The 15,414-nt window shown below is 39.6% G+C and overlaps 1 protein-coding gene across 2 annotated transcripts in view; it reads right to left on the reverse strand.

Moving 5' to 3' along the window:
• The window catches only part of LOC113996437 (connector enhancer of kinase suppressor of ras 2-like), a 90,469-nt gene extending 79,181 nt beyond the window's left edge, over positions 1–11,288 (reverse strand). For both annotated transcript variants that reach the window (XM_039382586.1, XM_039382585.1), the window contains exons 1-4: positions 11,229–11,288; positions 10,662–10,864; positions 9,297–9,384; positions 2,754–2,795 (exon numbers count right to left, since the gene is read on the reverse strand). In XM_039382586.1, the coding sequence (XP_039238520.1) occupies positions 2,754–2,795; positions 9,297–9,384; positions 10,662–10,864; positions 11,229–11,243 (348 nt within the window). In that variant the 5' untranslated portion in view covers positions 11,244–11,288. The remainder of the gene's footprint in view (positions 1–2,753; positions 2,796–9,296; positions 9,385–10,661; positions 10,865–11,228) is intronic.
• Between the last annotated feature and the right edge of the window lie 4,126 nt (positions 11,289–15,414).

Below are 15,414 nucleotides of genomic sequence, written 5' to 3' on the forward strand. Positions count from 1 at the left end.
TAAAAATGCTTGAACCTGATACGAAAGCATTCATTTAGATGAATTTCAGAATGGGTTTCCAGTTGAAGCTGTGCATCTATTTTCCTTTGGGGATTATACTCTCATTTTTTCCTAATTATAGCAAAGTCTAGTGAAATCCCTTAAGGGAAGTTTTATTTCAGGCATTTGCAAAAGCATGAGGCTTTCTAATATCTCATTTGACACTATACATATAAGTTAAACAAATAAAGTTGTCACAACGAATAAGTTAACTGCCTGAATTTATAGGCCATGTTTCCCTTCACTGTGCAGTTACTCATGTGGAAATCCAAGGGCAGTTCTGGAGTACTGGACGTGGCATCTGCATTTTGCAGCAGCTGCAGGATGCAAAGCACCCCAGTCAGGTGTGTGTGTGGCTGCAGTTAGAGGTCACCAGGAACAGAATTATTTCAAACAGTTCAGCTTTGGGCCAGAGCCCTGAAACAAAACTTTAGGTCCTGTTTTCTCCCATCTGAGATGGAGAAACTTGTGGCTCAAAAAATGGACAGAGCTGCCCTTCCACAGAGGAACTGGTGGCTGCCCCTGTCTCTAAGCACAACCTTTCACCCAGCTTTTGGATTATTGCTCTATCAAAATATTACTATGATTTCCAACTGAAACTTCTCTTATGCCTTAAAATTCAAGGGCATGCATACAGACTAGATGCAGAATAAATCCCAGAGAGAACACTTTCTATTTTCTGATGCAATGTTATAAAACTTCAGAGTTGTCTCATGCAAATACTTTTTCTGGAAAGAAGCAACAAAGAACTTTTCAATCAAAGCAGCCTGGTCTGATGGAAAGTGTCGATGCCCAGGGCAGGGGGCTGGACTGAGATGATCTTTAAGGTCCCTTCCTGCCCAAACCATTTATGATCATATGATTCTATGAAATTAATTCTGGGAATCTTTAAGATCTCCTCATGATTCCAAAAGTCAACAAAAATCTATGTAGGAAAATATTTAAAAAAATTGTATTAGACTAATTAAAAATACCAATTTGCTGGTAAAGTAGTTCAATAGGGGACTGAAACCAGATGTAAATAATGCAAATAATGCTGAGACTGTATAAATGGGAGCAACAGAGCAGAATTCCTGAATAAACCACAGGCTCAGGAAACATTGTTTGGTGTGGCACTGGCAACATCAGAGGATACATTAGCATATACTGAAATATTTTTGGCATAAAAATACCAGAAGGGACCAAAGTCTTGTGTACTAGTTCCAAACCCATGGAGATGCCAAGTGAACTTAGGAACATCTCAAACAAAAATGGTTCCTTCAGAAAGTTCAGTTGCAGAGGAACTTCCCACATGTTTTACAGACCATCCAACACCTAAAACCATTTATTACATTTCTTTCCACGGGCCATGACAAGAACAGAATCTTTGTTTTATTTCAGAAATAAAACAAAATGCCATGTGGTGTTTAAAAGTCAGAGATTCTATCTCTTACAACTGTAAAATTTTACTTTAAAACATCACAATTATTTTCCTTGAGTATTTTTTATAACTCTGGGTTTGATTTTTAGGAATAAAGTGACCATAAAAAAAAAAAAGAACAATTCGCAAATCTTATTCTTGAATTCAGTATCCTTTAAGTAATTTTTTTTCTTTTAAGATGGTGTGAGAAAAATAGTGATTCTTCTCATTTCACCAAGAGTTACAATGCTAAAGGGGTTGATTCTCAGAGCCTGGGTTCTCTGAGATGTTCAGGTTGTTTCAGGTGATTTTGCTCAGGTTAAAAGGAATTCTACTACCTTGGGATCCAGGCTCCCCAAGGTTTATCACTCTTTCACTGCTGAGTCTATGGAATACTTAAAAATGGAAACTTTTCTCTTTTCTATCTTTGTAGGCTTCCATTCAGAACAGGCAGAAAAGTCAAAAGTAACATTCCTGCTAAATGTGTATTTCTAGAAGTCCTACTCAGTTAGAATTGTGGACTAAAAGATGTATGTGTGTGTATGTATGTACATATATGCATTCCAAATTCCAAAAGATATCAGGTGCTTTTAAAAGTTCTTTGCAGACTCAGGTTTGCAATAGTAAGCTTTTTTTTTTTCCCCCTGAAAGTCACTGCATGCTTTCTGAATTTAGCAGCACATCAATGTTTTATGAAAAATTTTAATCCCTGCTGGAAGCAGAGTATGTGTAAAAGACTAAAAAAAAAAAAAACAAGTCAGGCACTTGGGCAGAGCTTGTCAAAAGCTTATCTGAACTTGTAAATCCTTTGAGAGTTCCCTTTCACCACAGGCTTTAACTCTATCTCAGTGTCAGGACAGGTTTTCAGTGCTGGTATCAGGAATACATGAAGTATTTGAAGTTAAAGGCTAATATCTAATCAATAATCTTGAATAAGATTCTTCCATTCCCCTTTGTCACCAGATTTTTTGAGCATTGAAGGCACAAAGTGCTCAGTCTGACAACCAGTGATGCACCAGGTCTGTGGCTCTGAGGGCTGGAATTCCACACCAGCAATCCCAGTAAGACTATAACACTGGTAAGAATACTGTGAAGCTTCCAAAGCAACCTAAGAACAATGATTATGTATGCAATTAACTGTAGGTATAACAGACAGCAATACTGCAGGGAACTTTGGCTTTTAGCCACTGACACAATTCGTCAGAAATTAAGTCAAATAATAAGGAATTTCATTTTCCTAGAGTAGCCTTTTTTCTTTTTTAATCATTAAAGCATACAGGGTAAGATTAGAGAATACCAAAGCAGAATTACTTACCACATGAAGAATTTTATTTTCTGTTTCATACACTGTACAATCCTGTGGTAAAACAGAACAAAACCAATTAATGAACATCACATGAAATTTCCTGCTAAGAAATAAAAGAAGGCTTTATGCTGTTAACTATTTCTTCAATATCCCTGATGAACCTCTTAGTTAGCTTAAAAGTTGTAACTTTTGAAATAATCATTTTCCTATTTTAGCTATCATTTTAAGAATAATCAATCTTACCAGTCCATAACTGCAGCATCACCACACCCTTACCTTGGCTTTTGATATAGTGATATTACAGGGGCTAGAATGTTGATTTTCCTTCATCAAACAACCATACAAATTGTTAAAAGAGATCTGCTGCCTCTATTGCTTATTAATGTTTGAAAAGTCCCTCAGTACAGCCCTCTGGAAAACAGGGCACAGCCATGGCATGGTGGCAAGAGAGAGCCCAGATAAACTGAGGCAGCTCTGCCCCCACCTCCTCCTGCCAGTCAACACTTCAAATCTCAAGCTATACTTCAGTAAAACGGAAAATAAAAAGGGAAATATGGAAAATAACTCTTCCAGGCACGGTGAGATGAGGATAGAGCCCCTCAGAACCTCGGTGTCCTCTGACAGCAGCCCCAGCCCTGGGTAGGCTCCCTCTGCCCTACCCAGGGAGCACCAGCAGCTCCCGTCTGTCAGCAAAGAGGGAATTTCTGTCACAAAATCCGAGGAGAAAATGTTCCCGAGGTATCCCAGAAAGGCTGACCCCCACCCCAGTAGTTGGTGGGAGTCCCAGACCCTGGGAGGGAGGGAAGGAGCAACGTGCTGAGGGCAGGAGCCTCATCTCACCGGGGTCGTGTTTGGCTCAGGGATCTTGTTTGTAATGCTATGCTGGCACAGATTATTTACATTTAAGTGAATTAACGCCTAAAAGCACAAATTATGCTGGGGAATTGTTAAATGCTTCTCCAAGGGCTATGCCACATTGAAAAAAGCTTTGTACAAAGCCAGATATGGATTTCAGGACGTGTTTATAAGGATGAGGATACGACGAGTCAAAAAACCTGTCTCGTTTATTTGGGTTTTATTTCCCTGAATAAGTTTTCAAGTAAAATTTAACTGTGGTATACCTGAAAGATCCCTTCAAGTAACTTAAGATTCCTTAGTTCTCAAGATTTCCTCTTTCCTGGATTTTAATATGTTAGCAACAGTTAATTGCTTCACCTTCCTATGACACAATTCCAACATCCTCACTCCGTGCACTCCAGGAGCAGGTCAGTGTATGGTCAGTTTGGGCTGGAGACACTCTGCCAAAGAAATGGGAGCTGCCTGGCAGTTCTCTGCTCCCCTTGTTCAGCATCCCAAATCCTTATCCAGATCCCAGACCTTCTTCCTTGGGTGCCACACTTTGAGGATGTCGTCCCTGATCCCATCTGAGGCCACTGCTGAGCAGCTCCAGTCTATCCAAGCCCTCAGCCCGGGCACAGGGAACTGTCACACCCTCAGCTCTAAAGTCAATTTTTGTTTTGGTGCTTCTGTGGAGAAATTAATTTCTAAGTGAGCGCAGCTTAAAAAAATTGCTAGGGAACAAGAAAGTTAAAATCAGAAGATTGTGAGCACCAAGGAACACAGAAGAATTTATATTAGCATTTCATGGTCAAGTATCCCTTTGATGTTTCTTCTGTATTCATACTGTTATTTTCTAGAGCACAAAAAAGAATTCAATTACTCAGTTTGGTTGACAATGCCCAAGGCAGTTTTTCCTACAAGTTTTACACACTTCAAACAGCACATCCACCATCTCCTTTTAACCCTCCTTGCACCAAGAGAACAAAATGATCACAGCAGGGCTTCCAGCTTGACTTCAGAGCTAATGTTCCTTTCTAAATTATTCCTTTAATTTCTGCACTAGAAATACAATATGAGCTTCATTCTGAACAAACTTAATTACTTCAGGTCAAAGAATAGAAGACTTATGTATAGTCAAACTGAAATTTTACTGTTTTGTAGAGCAGAATTAATGTTAGCTGTACTTATGTTGCACATTCAAGATTACATTAGCATGAAAAATGTTAATGGCTTTGGGATTCCTTCCAAAATAGATGCATATTGACTTTTTTTCTTTTAAATACATCAGACTAGTTTAACTGAGAGGTTAAAAGCACTTGCAATATTATACTAAAACATTAAGATATGTAGGTCACAATATTCTTCTGATTTATTTCTCTCTGATACATAGCAATGCACTAGGGATCTCATTAAAAAATAATCTTCCAGGGCTACCATTTATAGAATGTTGATCTATTTTTCTTAGAAAATAAATAACAGTTATGGTCGTATTCTTTCTACATCCTCCAGTAACAAGATGATACAATAAAAATATTTCTTCTCAGAGTTTTAAAATAATCGTAAAAAAATTAGAAGCTGTGTTCTATTTCCCCTCTGCAAAAGGAAAAAAATACAGGAATTACAAAACCAGTCACAGCAGCAGTACTGCAAACAAGCCAAGTTCTGCTCTGTCCTGAACACCCTACCTTTCAAAGGTACAGTACACCTTCATCACTCTGATAAAGTGAAACAGCTCTTTTTGAATATTCATGAAGAGAAAAGGTCAGGAGGACTCGTGCTCACCCACGCTGTGTTCGAAATTATAATTTCTAATTCCGAAAGAAAAAACTGCAAGTACTACAGAAATTTGCAGATGCCATAAAGAATGTTTTATGGCGAGTCTCGAGGACAGTTAACTACACATAAAAATATGTAAAATACTTAGTTCATTAACTTAGTACAATAAAGCAGCGTGAGTCAAGTCGACTACTAAAAAGAAAGAGAGACCCTGTAAAGCAGCAGCTTGGAAGGGAACTTAAAACTTTGTGGTGTTTGCCAGTTGACTGGCATTTCCCAAGATAACACTGCAGTAAAGTCCTACATCAGCCTTGGAGGCGTGGATATGACAGAGTGATATTTAAAGATATATTGCTTACACACATAAAATGAAACACTTCTGAAATTCTCCCGTTAAAAAGAAAGAGGTTACTCCGAAATTAGGCAAAGATAACAATGGTAAATGCACCAAAGCAACTTATTTTACCTGAATTAATTAAGGTAGAGACTTGATCATAATCTATATTTAGAAAAGAGTGAACAGATGTTGGATAACAACATGTTCTTTAGCAAATGCAAGCAAAATAAGATCGAGGGGCTGAAAGCTGAAGTCTGCAAAGTTCAACCTGAAAATAGCACCCACATTTTTCATGGCAGTTGCTGAATCACAGGATAATTCAAGTGGAAGGGACCTCTGGAGGTTATCTGGTCCAAGTGCCTGCTCAGGGGAGGCTAATTTAAAAGTTACACCACGTACAGGAAACTACTAAGAAACAACAATTTCTATCAGTTGCAGTGCAAACAAGACAACTTTAAAAAAACCTTCATCCTAAACGCACTGTATTTGACTAAAAACTGGGTAAAAATTGATAATATGATCCCTGAATTTATCTCAGTGAGGTTAATTAAATATTAATAAAGAACAGGCCAAATTTTGTTTGGCTTTTGTTGGAAAAAAGTTAGGCTGAGTTGTGCTGATGTCCTTTGGAAACACACTTTTTGTTGAGAGGATGGTTGTTCAGGCAGGTTAATGGTGTATCAAAAGCATCTATCTCAGGTTTAAACATCGTTGACACGATCAGGAAAAAATGGTTAGAAACCCAACTTTCACTAGAACTGCTGAACTCTTTCTACTCAACAAAACATTAACCAATGGCTACATTTTATGAACAAAAGTGGAAACCTATTTTGTCCCAGTTATTCCAGTTGACTTTCCCTCAGGGAAGTCTTGGTGCTAAAGCAGGAGCAAATCCAAATTCGGGGAAGTTAGTCTGGTGGATTCCTTTCCAGAGCAAAAAGTGTACCTTTAAACTAGAGCTGTATTTCAAAATTAATCCAACTGAGAGCTGAAAAGTTTCAAGACTCTGTTCTAACATGCTTTTTTGCATACTAATATAAACACATTTTGATGGGACATTGCACCTCAAAATCAGGATGTCTCTGCAGTTCTCTGCATGGTGCTATTCTTTTATAGTAGTTTAGGGGAGGTGATCAAAGAGGTTGAGAAAACTGAGTAGAATAAATTACATTTCCAAGCATAAATGGAGTACTTAATGGAGCTATAAAACTCCCCTAAATTAAGAGAATAAAAATCAGTTTTCTTATAACCAGTAGGAGAAGATGCTGTTTACAGATAAACAAGCATAAACAATCATAGCATTTGCATAGTATGTAAATAATAATACATAAAAATAAAATTTTTGAATGATCTCATCTTCACACTCACACAGAGAAAGAACATGACCTAGAAGCCAAAAAAGCTACTGTCTGCTTAGATCTAAGGGTATGTCACTCACATCATTCAGTACATGAAGATTCATAAGCGATATCTATGTTAAAATAAGGTTCCAGAGTCATGTCCCCAGTTTAGAAGGAAGTTCACCTGGAGTGGCAGCTGTGAGTTATGCACACAAAGCCTGTTCATTTTACACAAAACAACTCTACATGTTGAAGACATTCCTCACTTAATGTGCCTAATGGGTAGCCTCGACTGCTGCTTTCACACTGGCTGAATTAGGTGTTTAAAATGCATATCATTCACAAAACAAGGATTATCTGAAAGGATCTGAGACCCAGGTTTGTATTAGTTATGCCTTTCAGTTCATATTTCAGCTACAGTTGAGACTGCAGTTCTGGCTTAGGTGACACATTTCTGCTTTCACACATTAAGATCAATTTTCTTCAGATTTACTAACAGCAAAACTGTCTCTCTATGACTGAGTTGGTTTTATCAGCTCTGTCTGATGCTAAGTTTAATACACTGTAAAAAGGTCTTAATAGACATCTATCAAACAACCCAGATCTGACAAGAAGATAAGGCAAAGACAAAACCTGATTTGTAGCCAACCTGAAGTACTAACTAAGCATTTTTCATCTTGGAAGATCTTGGAGTTTATGGTAAAAGATTGGTTTCAAGTTGTCAAAAGAAGGACAGCTTTGGGACTGGAGCTGAAGAACTGGAAAAAATAGAGAACCAAACTATTGCTGGCAGAGGAGAACAGAATTTCATCTGCCAAAAGCAGGGGCATGAACGACAGAAATGGAGACAGCAATCCAAAATTACACTTTTTTTCACCCAGACCACAGGGAAAAATCAAACTCACACAAACAAAGTGCAATATCAGCTGAAGGGTGGGATCAGAATCCAAACTTTTTATACTGTAGAGAAGGTCTTTTTGCTTAGTCTGTAAATCAAAAATAGCCTCGTGCTATAAACACCTTGTAGGAGAAAGCTTAATAAAGATACATAAATAATTAAATGCAGACATAGGAATTTTTAAACTAAGAAAAGACAAAAAGGATCATTGTCTTGCACTGCAAAAATGCATAAAGGACACAATTTCCAAAAGGAATAAAGCTGAATACTATAAATTAAGGATAGTTGTGCAAAGTACAATGGCATATTTGTCAGCCTTAGTTCTTTTTCTCCAAGAACTGAAATAAATTTGAAGAGGAGGGGAAAAAAGTTTTCAGAGTGTTCCTACTCCAAAAAGCTTCTGAAATGAAATGAATTCTATGGTTGGTCTGCTGTGAGGTTACATGGAAAACTGTGCCAGCACAGGACAGAGGCAGAGTCCTCTGGACAGGAGGCAGGGTCAGCTTAAGGTCCTCACAGAGCTGAGCTTTAGCTAAGCTTGATTCTTGTTTGCCCCCCTACAACTCTTTCATCTTTCTCTTTTACTTCATTCCAGGACAGCCCATTCCTGTTCTCTCCACGTATTCCAATAACACTCTTCTGTCTCATCGATATTTGTATTCACTCACAGGGGGAGAAGCTCACTGTAAATATTTGTAAAACTAATTTACACTCAGTCTTTCTGTACCTGTGTGTCACCCCTTGTCTTACTGCAGGGGCAGACACTGTTAGAGGCTATTGTTATTTATATACCATATAGAACTACAGACCAGATAAATTAATTTCATGTGCCTGTGGGCTGTGCCATATCACAATTAATTAATGCCAGTGATGATAATACTGCTTATTTGTTCCTTATTTGGGTTGTTTAATGTTATGAATATTTAACGTTCATCACTAAACAACTTCCATGTAACTGGCTCTCCTTTCAGTGAAGAAGCCACAGTACAGGTCCAGGATATATTTGTATGTATTTAAAGACCTTGTCCCTGAAAGATTCTGGATCATTCATATTTTAATCTGCAATAACCTGTTAGCAGCAGTTAAGCCATTTCCCACTGTGGCTTTTTGTGTAACACTGCATGGTGGGAGATAACCTGACACGAAATTGTCTACTCAACAGCAAAGTGGATTAACTTCACACTGTCCTTCAATCTCTCCAGGTGTATGAGGATCACCAAAATTTTTCCTGTCACTCCCAGGAAATGGGAATATATGCTATAACAGCTTTTCTAGGGATGTAAAAGCTCAGCTGTTTTTGCTATTGCAGTTTTTCAGCAGAGCTGTGAAGAGGACTCAGAGCAGAAGACAACTCCTCCTACCTGTTGCACAATGGTTGTGAGTTCCAGGCACAGTTGGACAATGTTGTTTTTCAGCAGTGAATATTCTGTCACGCTGACAAACGGAGACCTGTGACAGGGGAAGGGCAGGTTGATACAGCATTAGGGAGTTTAACTCCTGATTACAGCATAAGCAGATATATTTCACACAGAGATCAGTTTTACACCACAGAAATATGGAACACCAAATTATAATCTCCAGCAGCAAGTTACACAACTTTTGTAATATATGCCTTTGAAATATGACAAACGTAGGCAGGATGTAAACTGGATTTTGGCCAGAACACCAGAAGTTTTCATTCTTATGGAGAGTAGAAATAGGATTTTTTAAATAACTCTAAGCAGCCCAGATTCCCTTTGTACTGCTCATTAAAATATGGCTTTTGCAGCATGACATCACTCTTCAGCAGCAATCAGCACCTTCTTTCAGGGAGCAAAGCAATGCTTACTTAGTCACCAACAGCTTCCTGCACGCTCGGATTTTCTTCAGGCTTTCCAAACTCCAGCTGAATCTGACCCCATTTGAATTCACAAGAACTGACAAGGTCATAGCCTGAGAGAATATGACTGCTGGCATTAGGTTAGGAAGATGTCACCAGGATTATACAAATCCTGTAAAGGAGGGTGATTCACTCTCACTGTGATTTTTAAGGTGCCATTTATTAGTTCCAGAGCATTCAGATTCAAGATAAAGCTATTCACTGCTGTAACTTCAAAGAAAAACAAACCTGAAATGTTCTGATGCTATTTTATGTTTTGCTTTCTGTCTTGCCACAGTCAGAGAGATACTTTTCATCAAATTCTGAATTCCCAAATTTAAAAAAACAGTGCCTGATTGCTCAACATTAACCAACATAACTGTATCTAACACACCAAGCCTACTCTTGACAAAAACCCTAATAAGAAAATTTAATTTTCAGACTAAGCAAGTACTGTAATTTATTTTGAATATTCTTAATTGGCTTGCTTAGCTCCAGGTTTTTGTGTCTTTTCCATGCCTGAAAGACAGTTCAGACTCTACAAGCTTTTCTTCCTTGCCCTTCACTCTGAAATTTCCAGTGGCGTTGCCACTTGCAGCAGTGAGATGTCACCTTGGAATGGCACAGAAGTATTCATTTCACACAAAATCCAGCTGAAAGAGCAAACATTAACACTTGCCTGAAAGACAAGGGGACTAAATTTTGCCTCCGATATTTGAGAAATCTGTAAAATAAAATTTAGAGCTGAAATTCCAGCCCCGCCGTTTGAATATTAGAATAAAAGAGCATAAGAGACGAAGAAAGAACAAATGCAGAACTCCCCAAAGAATTTTTCTCACACGTAAGGGGTTGAGGAACAGTTAATTACCTGTCCAGCCAGGCGAGCAAGTTCTTGGCAGCACCAATCAGGTCAACTACAGAGGTAAGGAAATCATTTGGCAGCCGTCTGGAGGCTCTGCCGTCGTAGTGGCCACTCCTCCTCCTACCCGTGATAAAGTTCTGAAGGTTTTTGGCTGAGGCATTCAGCTTGTGAGACAGAGTCCTCAGGTTTTCAGTCTCCAACCCATAATTCTGAGGGGAAAGAAGAAGATGAAGTGATGTCATGTACTGTCAGCTCTGCAAACGCAACCGTGAGGTCACACAGCCTGAGTGGCACTGGCTGAAGGGACAGGGTGTTTGTGGACACCTGGTTGGACACTGAACAACAGGGTGCTTTGTCCAGAACACACAGGGGGCACCCACAACCACTTGGGTCTGACTGAGTCCCTGAGGGAAAGGCAAACACCATCCCCATGTGCTGAGTGCCAAGGTCGGTCAGGGAGTCAGTGCCCTGTCCCCTCTCTGTGCCTGTCCATGGCAGTCCCACTGCTCCAGGTCTGTGTGAGCCTCCCTACCTGCCTGGAATCCCTTCCCCTGAGCAGAACTCCCCTTTCACCTGGGCTGGGAACATGATGTGCAGTCCTACGTGGCCTGGCTGATGGACTTTTGCAGGAATGTTCCTTCCTGACCCCTGCTATTGTTGGAGAGCAGCTGTCCCACATGGAATGTCACATGGGAAGAGTTGAACCAGGTCAGAGCAGAGACGTGGTGCTCCTGCTCTCAGTGGCTGCTTAGGGAGGAACCTGAGAAGAGAGCAGGCATGTAGGAACAGCTGTCCTGGTTCAGAGACTCCAGCCAGCAACAGTGCTTTGTATTTAACAGTTCTGACTGGATTTTCATCCATTGTTCTAATTCTGAAGGAGGGAGAAGGGTTGAATCTAATTAAAGGTTTCCAAACCTTTATCCACATTCCTTCATCCGTGTTTCAGTCCTTTAATCACCAAGCCAATTCCCTACTTAGACCAGGTAACAAGCACAAAGATATCTCAGTTCAAAGACATTAAATAATTCCAATTCACACAGAAAGTGTCAAATATGCTGAATTGGACCCAGATTTCTTGCAACCCCAACAGGATGTAGCACATGAAAGAATTTAATGAGCATTAAAACAAAACCAACTCTCAGAGTTTGAACTGATTGCCCACTATTAATTCCAACTATGTTTGTGTTACAGAGGATGACTGACTATGAACATCACATGTCAATTTTTTTGGCTAAACTGAGAATAAAGAACTGCAAAGAATATACTATCCTGAGGGATGCTAACATAGATATTTGTACTATAAACAACAATTTTCAACTCCAAAAAGGAAAACATAGTGACCAATAACCAGCTTGTGAAATAGGATTCTGTGGAAGTCAAGCAAAGTAAAAACAAACACTTGGTGAAGTGCTTTGGACCACTTACAGCTGGCACTGAGCACGATGCCTTCTCTGCCAGACATTCTCCCTGTCAAAGTCCACTCAGAAATAAATCAAGCCCTTGCCTCCAGCTTGGAGGGCGACCTACAGGGAATGAAGCACTTTGTTATCTCAGTGAGCTCACTGCAAACTCAGACTTAAAAATGATTTTGAATATTAGAGACAGAATTAATGCTGTTGTTGTTGTACACATATCATGCCTAAAGCGTCATGATCAGTGTGGGCTGGAAGATCCAGATCAAGACTGAAGAGTGACACAAAATAAATCACTGCAAATGAGAAAAATTCATCTTTTTTTCAGAACAAATTCTGGACAATTAGCCACAGTCATTCTATTTTGGAAAAGTTTAAGCTTCAAAGACAAGTTCTATTTGATATTAGTATGTCATCTGTTTAATACTGTGGGTAATCTAATTAAAGCACTGAAGGAATTCCCTCCCCTACTCTATTTTCCTCTCAGCTTCCCCTCCCGCCAAGGTGATCACTAAGTGGATGTACTGGGATGGCTTTTCCAGCAACAACCAGCTCAACAGGGCTTGGTTTTCCCTCAAAAAGAGTTTCATTTTGCACACTCAGGAACACGTTACAAGAATGATAAACTAGATCCTCCTGGTTCTGTTTCCAAGTCCAACATTACTTATTCCTGTGGAAACAAGCAGAAAACATTTTTCCCAATAATTCATTATCGTATAAAAGCTCTGGAAACCTGTCACTTTGCTTTTAAGAAAAGCTAAACAGGAAAGAAAACAGTTTGACCACTAAATGTATAAAAACCAGAGAGTATGTGAGATACCAGCAAGTGTAATCAACCAGAGCAATTTCTCAAGTCATTGGAAAACACAGAGAATTGAACAGGAAATGTGTTTGAGGAAATCCACCCAGTGAACAAGTTCTTTGTTTTATCTTCAGGTTTATTAGTTGCACACTGCTGGCAACCTCGATGTCAATATAAAATACAGCAAAGCATAGATAAAATGTGTCCATAAAGATAATCAGGACATGAAAGGAAATTTTTCAGCACAGTAAAAGTGCTGATGCAAGTTGGTGGTTTAGCTGAGACTGAGCGAGGCACAATAAATGGAAAAAGATAAAGATATGACGAAAATGACAGTGAATCAATACCTTTGGAGAAGACTGAGACATTGGATTGCTCTTGATTTCAGCTTGCCTCAAATCCAAGTTTTTAATTTTTGAATTAAACAACGATAACAAACTACCACATGGGAAAAAGGTGGTTAAAAATAGTCCTTGAAAGCATCCCCTCCAAGCACCTCATCCTGATGCTCTGAGGCCACCAAGCCCCACAAGCCCTATTCCATTGTCAGCAATCAAAGTGATGGCAAAGAGAGGAAATTGTTCCAAAGGAGAAAAGAGCAAGAGAGTGGATACACCCCTAAGTTTGAAGTGCATGGATTATTATTCAGTGGACACCTTTGGAAACGAAGAGCTGTGGTTGACAATGAGTAGGTGAGGAGCCTTGTTGTGTGTATGTGGCACTGCCAGTCCCCAGATCTCCTCTAACTCCTGTAGGCATCTCATCTACGTGTTGCCAACTGAGAGAGTCTCCAACCTGCCAGGCTAAATCACTGTCAGAGCAGACTTCAGTTTTCACAGCCACACACTCTGCCCTCCCCGTGTTAAATACGTGCTGTTATTGTGAGCCACGCCACAGAAACGATGCTCCCGAGCCTGGAAAATTCTGTCTCCTGGCAGGTGATTTCTGTCTTGCACAGTAAATCCTAGATAGAATTTCTGGGTTAAAAAGACAGAAAAATAAAAGATGAAACCTCTAAAAGGGACAAGAGGGTGCCATTAGCATAAGCAGGGTTATTTTTCATCCAAGAGCAGGAAAAAAAACCAAGCAGGATTTGTTACGTTCCCTGGTTTTTTTCATGATGCTCCAAGGTTGTTGCATCATTGTTTTTATCAAATGACTGAATTAATGGAAATGGATATACAGGTTTAGGGAATGAATCCTGACTGTTAAAGCAACTCCAGATGCTGTCTGTCTAGAACCACACAGCCAAGCAGTTTGTCAAATTCTCATGATTTCTGGATCAGAAACTGCTTAGTGGGAATAGAAAGTCAACTACACTCCTTTTCAGTGAAAGGGGCCTGGACAGGGACATTGCAGAAGGGCAACTGCTGGAAGGAAGGGCTGAATAACAGCCCACCCTGAACACAGAAAGACATGACTGGTAAAGCAGTTAAATATTTACTTAAGCTTCTTCCCATAAAAGCACAGTTCAAAGAATAAGCAATTCTGTCCATCCACTAAGTCTAATATATGACAGCATTATTACCTGCACACACTCCAAAGAGCTCCACACAGATTATCTGATTTGCTCAGTGACAGATTGATTCCGTGTTTCAGGTTGGAGCTCAGCAATTCCTGATGCCCCGTTCAATGACAGGACTTGGAAAGAAGGATTTGGAGAGGCAGAAAGTGTGAGATCAGAGGCAGACAAGCTTATTATAGAGGAATATCATTAGCAAAATGCCAAGCTGAAGCTGTGCTCGCAGTGACACCTCTCAGTGAGATACACAGCTGATTTGGGTGGAGGGATAACTCTGCTTGCAGCCTGTAAAACACAGCTTTCAGTCCAGCAATTCCATTCCCTAATGCTCCCATTTCCAGGCTATCAGGGAGCATCCCTGCCATGCCCTGGTTCCCCTCTCCTGCTCAGGCTGAGCTGCTGTTTTGCTGTTCCTGGTGACTGGGGTTATTGTAGGTGGTGAGGGAACAGACAGGACAGGTCCCCTCCAGGGCTTTCACACTTGTTCAGCTTTTCTGAAGTACAGAAAACAGGTGGCTGTTGTCAGAAATGGTAGAATTCAGGAGACAGGGGAAAATGCCTTTTTTTTTCCTAAGCAGCCTGAAGCAGGCTGTTATTTTTATTAGTGCAGAGTAGAAGATGTGGTGTAAGGGATAAGTTGTTGAATACTCCATAGAATTAAAAATGCATACTGGAAACTGAAAAATAGGAAATCTGTCTCCAAACAGATAGTTCTTCCTCTTTATGTCATAAAATCAAAAATGCAGAAATAGCTAAATGCACAGTGGTCATGAACCCTCCCACCTTGTGTCTGTGTCACAATTCCAGTTAAACACTCTGCCTGTTTTGTACATACATCCTGGTTTGAAATTCCATTTTTAAAAGACAGTGAGAAAATTAAGCCAATTTTTTTAATCCATCTAACAATATAAGATATGAGGTTTTTTACATTCAAAGAAATGGAATGAATAAAGTCTTCAGCAATAGCTTCAGGTGGTTTCATACTTTACTGCAGATGTGCAGTAACATCACAAATTAGGATTT

The sequence above is a fragment of the Pipra filicauda genome, unplaced genomic scaffold, assembly GCF_003945595.2.
Source record: "Pipra filicauda isolate LSUMZ 115617 unplaced genomic scaffold, ASM394559v2 scaffold274_size1021923_pilon, whole genome shotgun sequence".
Taxonomy (NCBI): Eukaryota; Metazoa; Chordata; class Aves; order Passeriformes; family Pipridae; genus Pipra; species Pipra filicauda.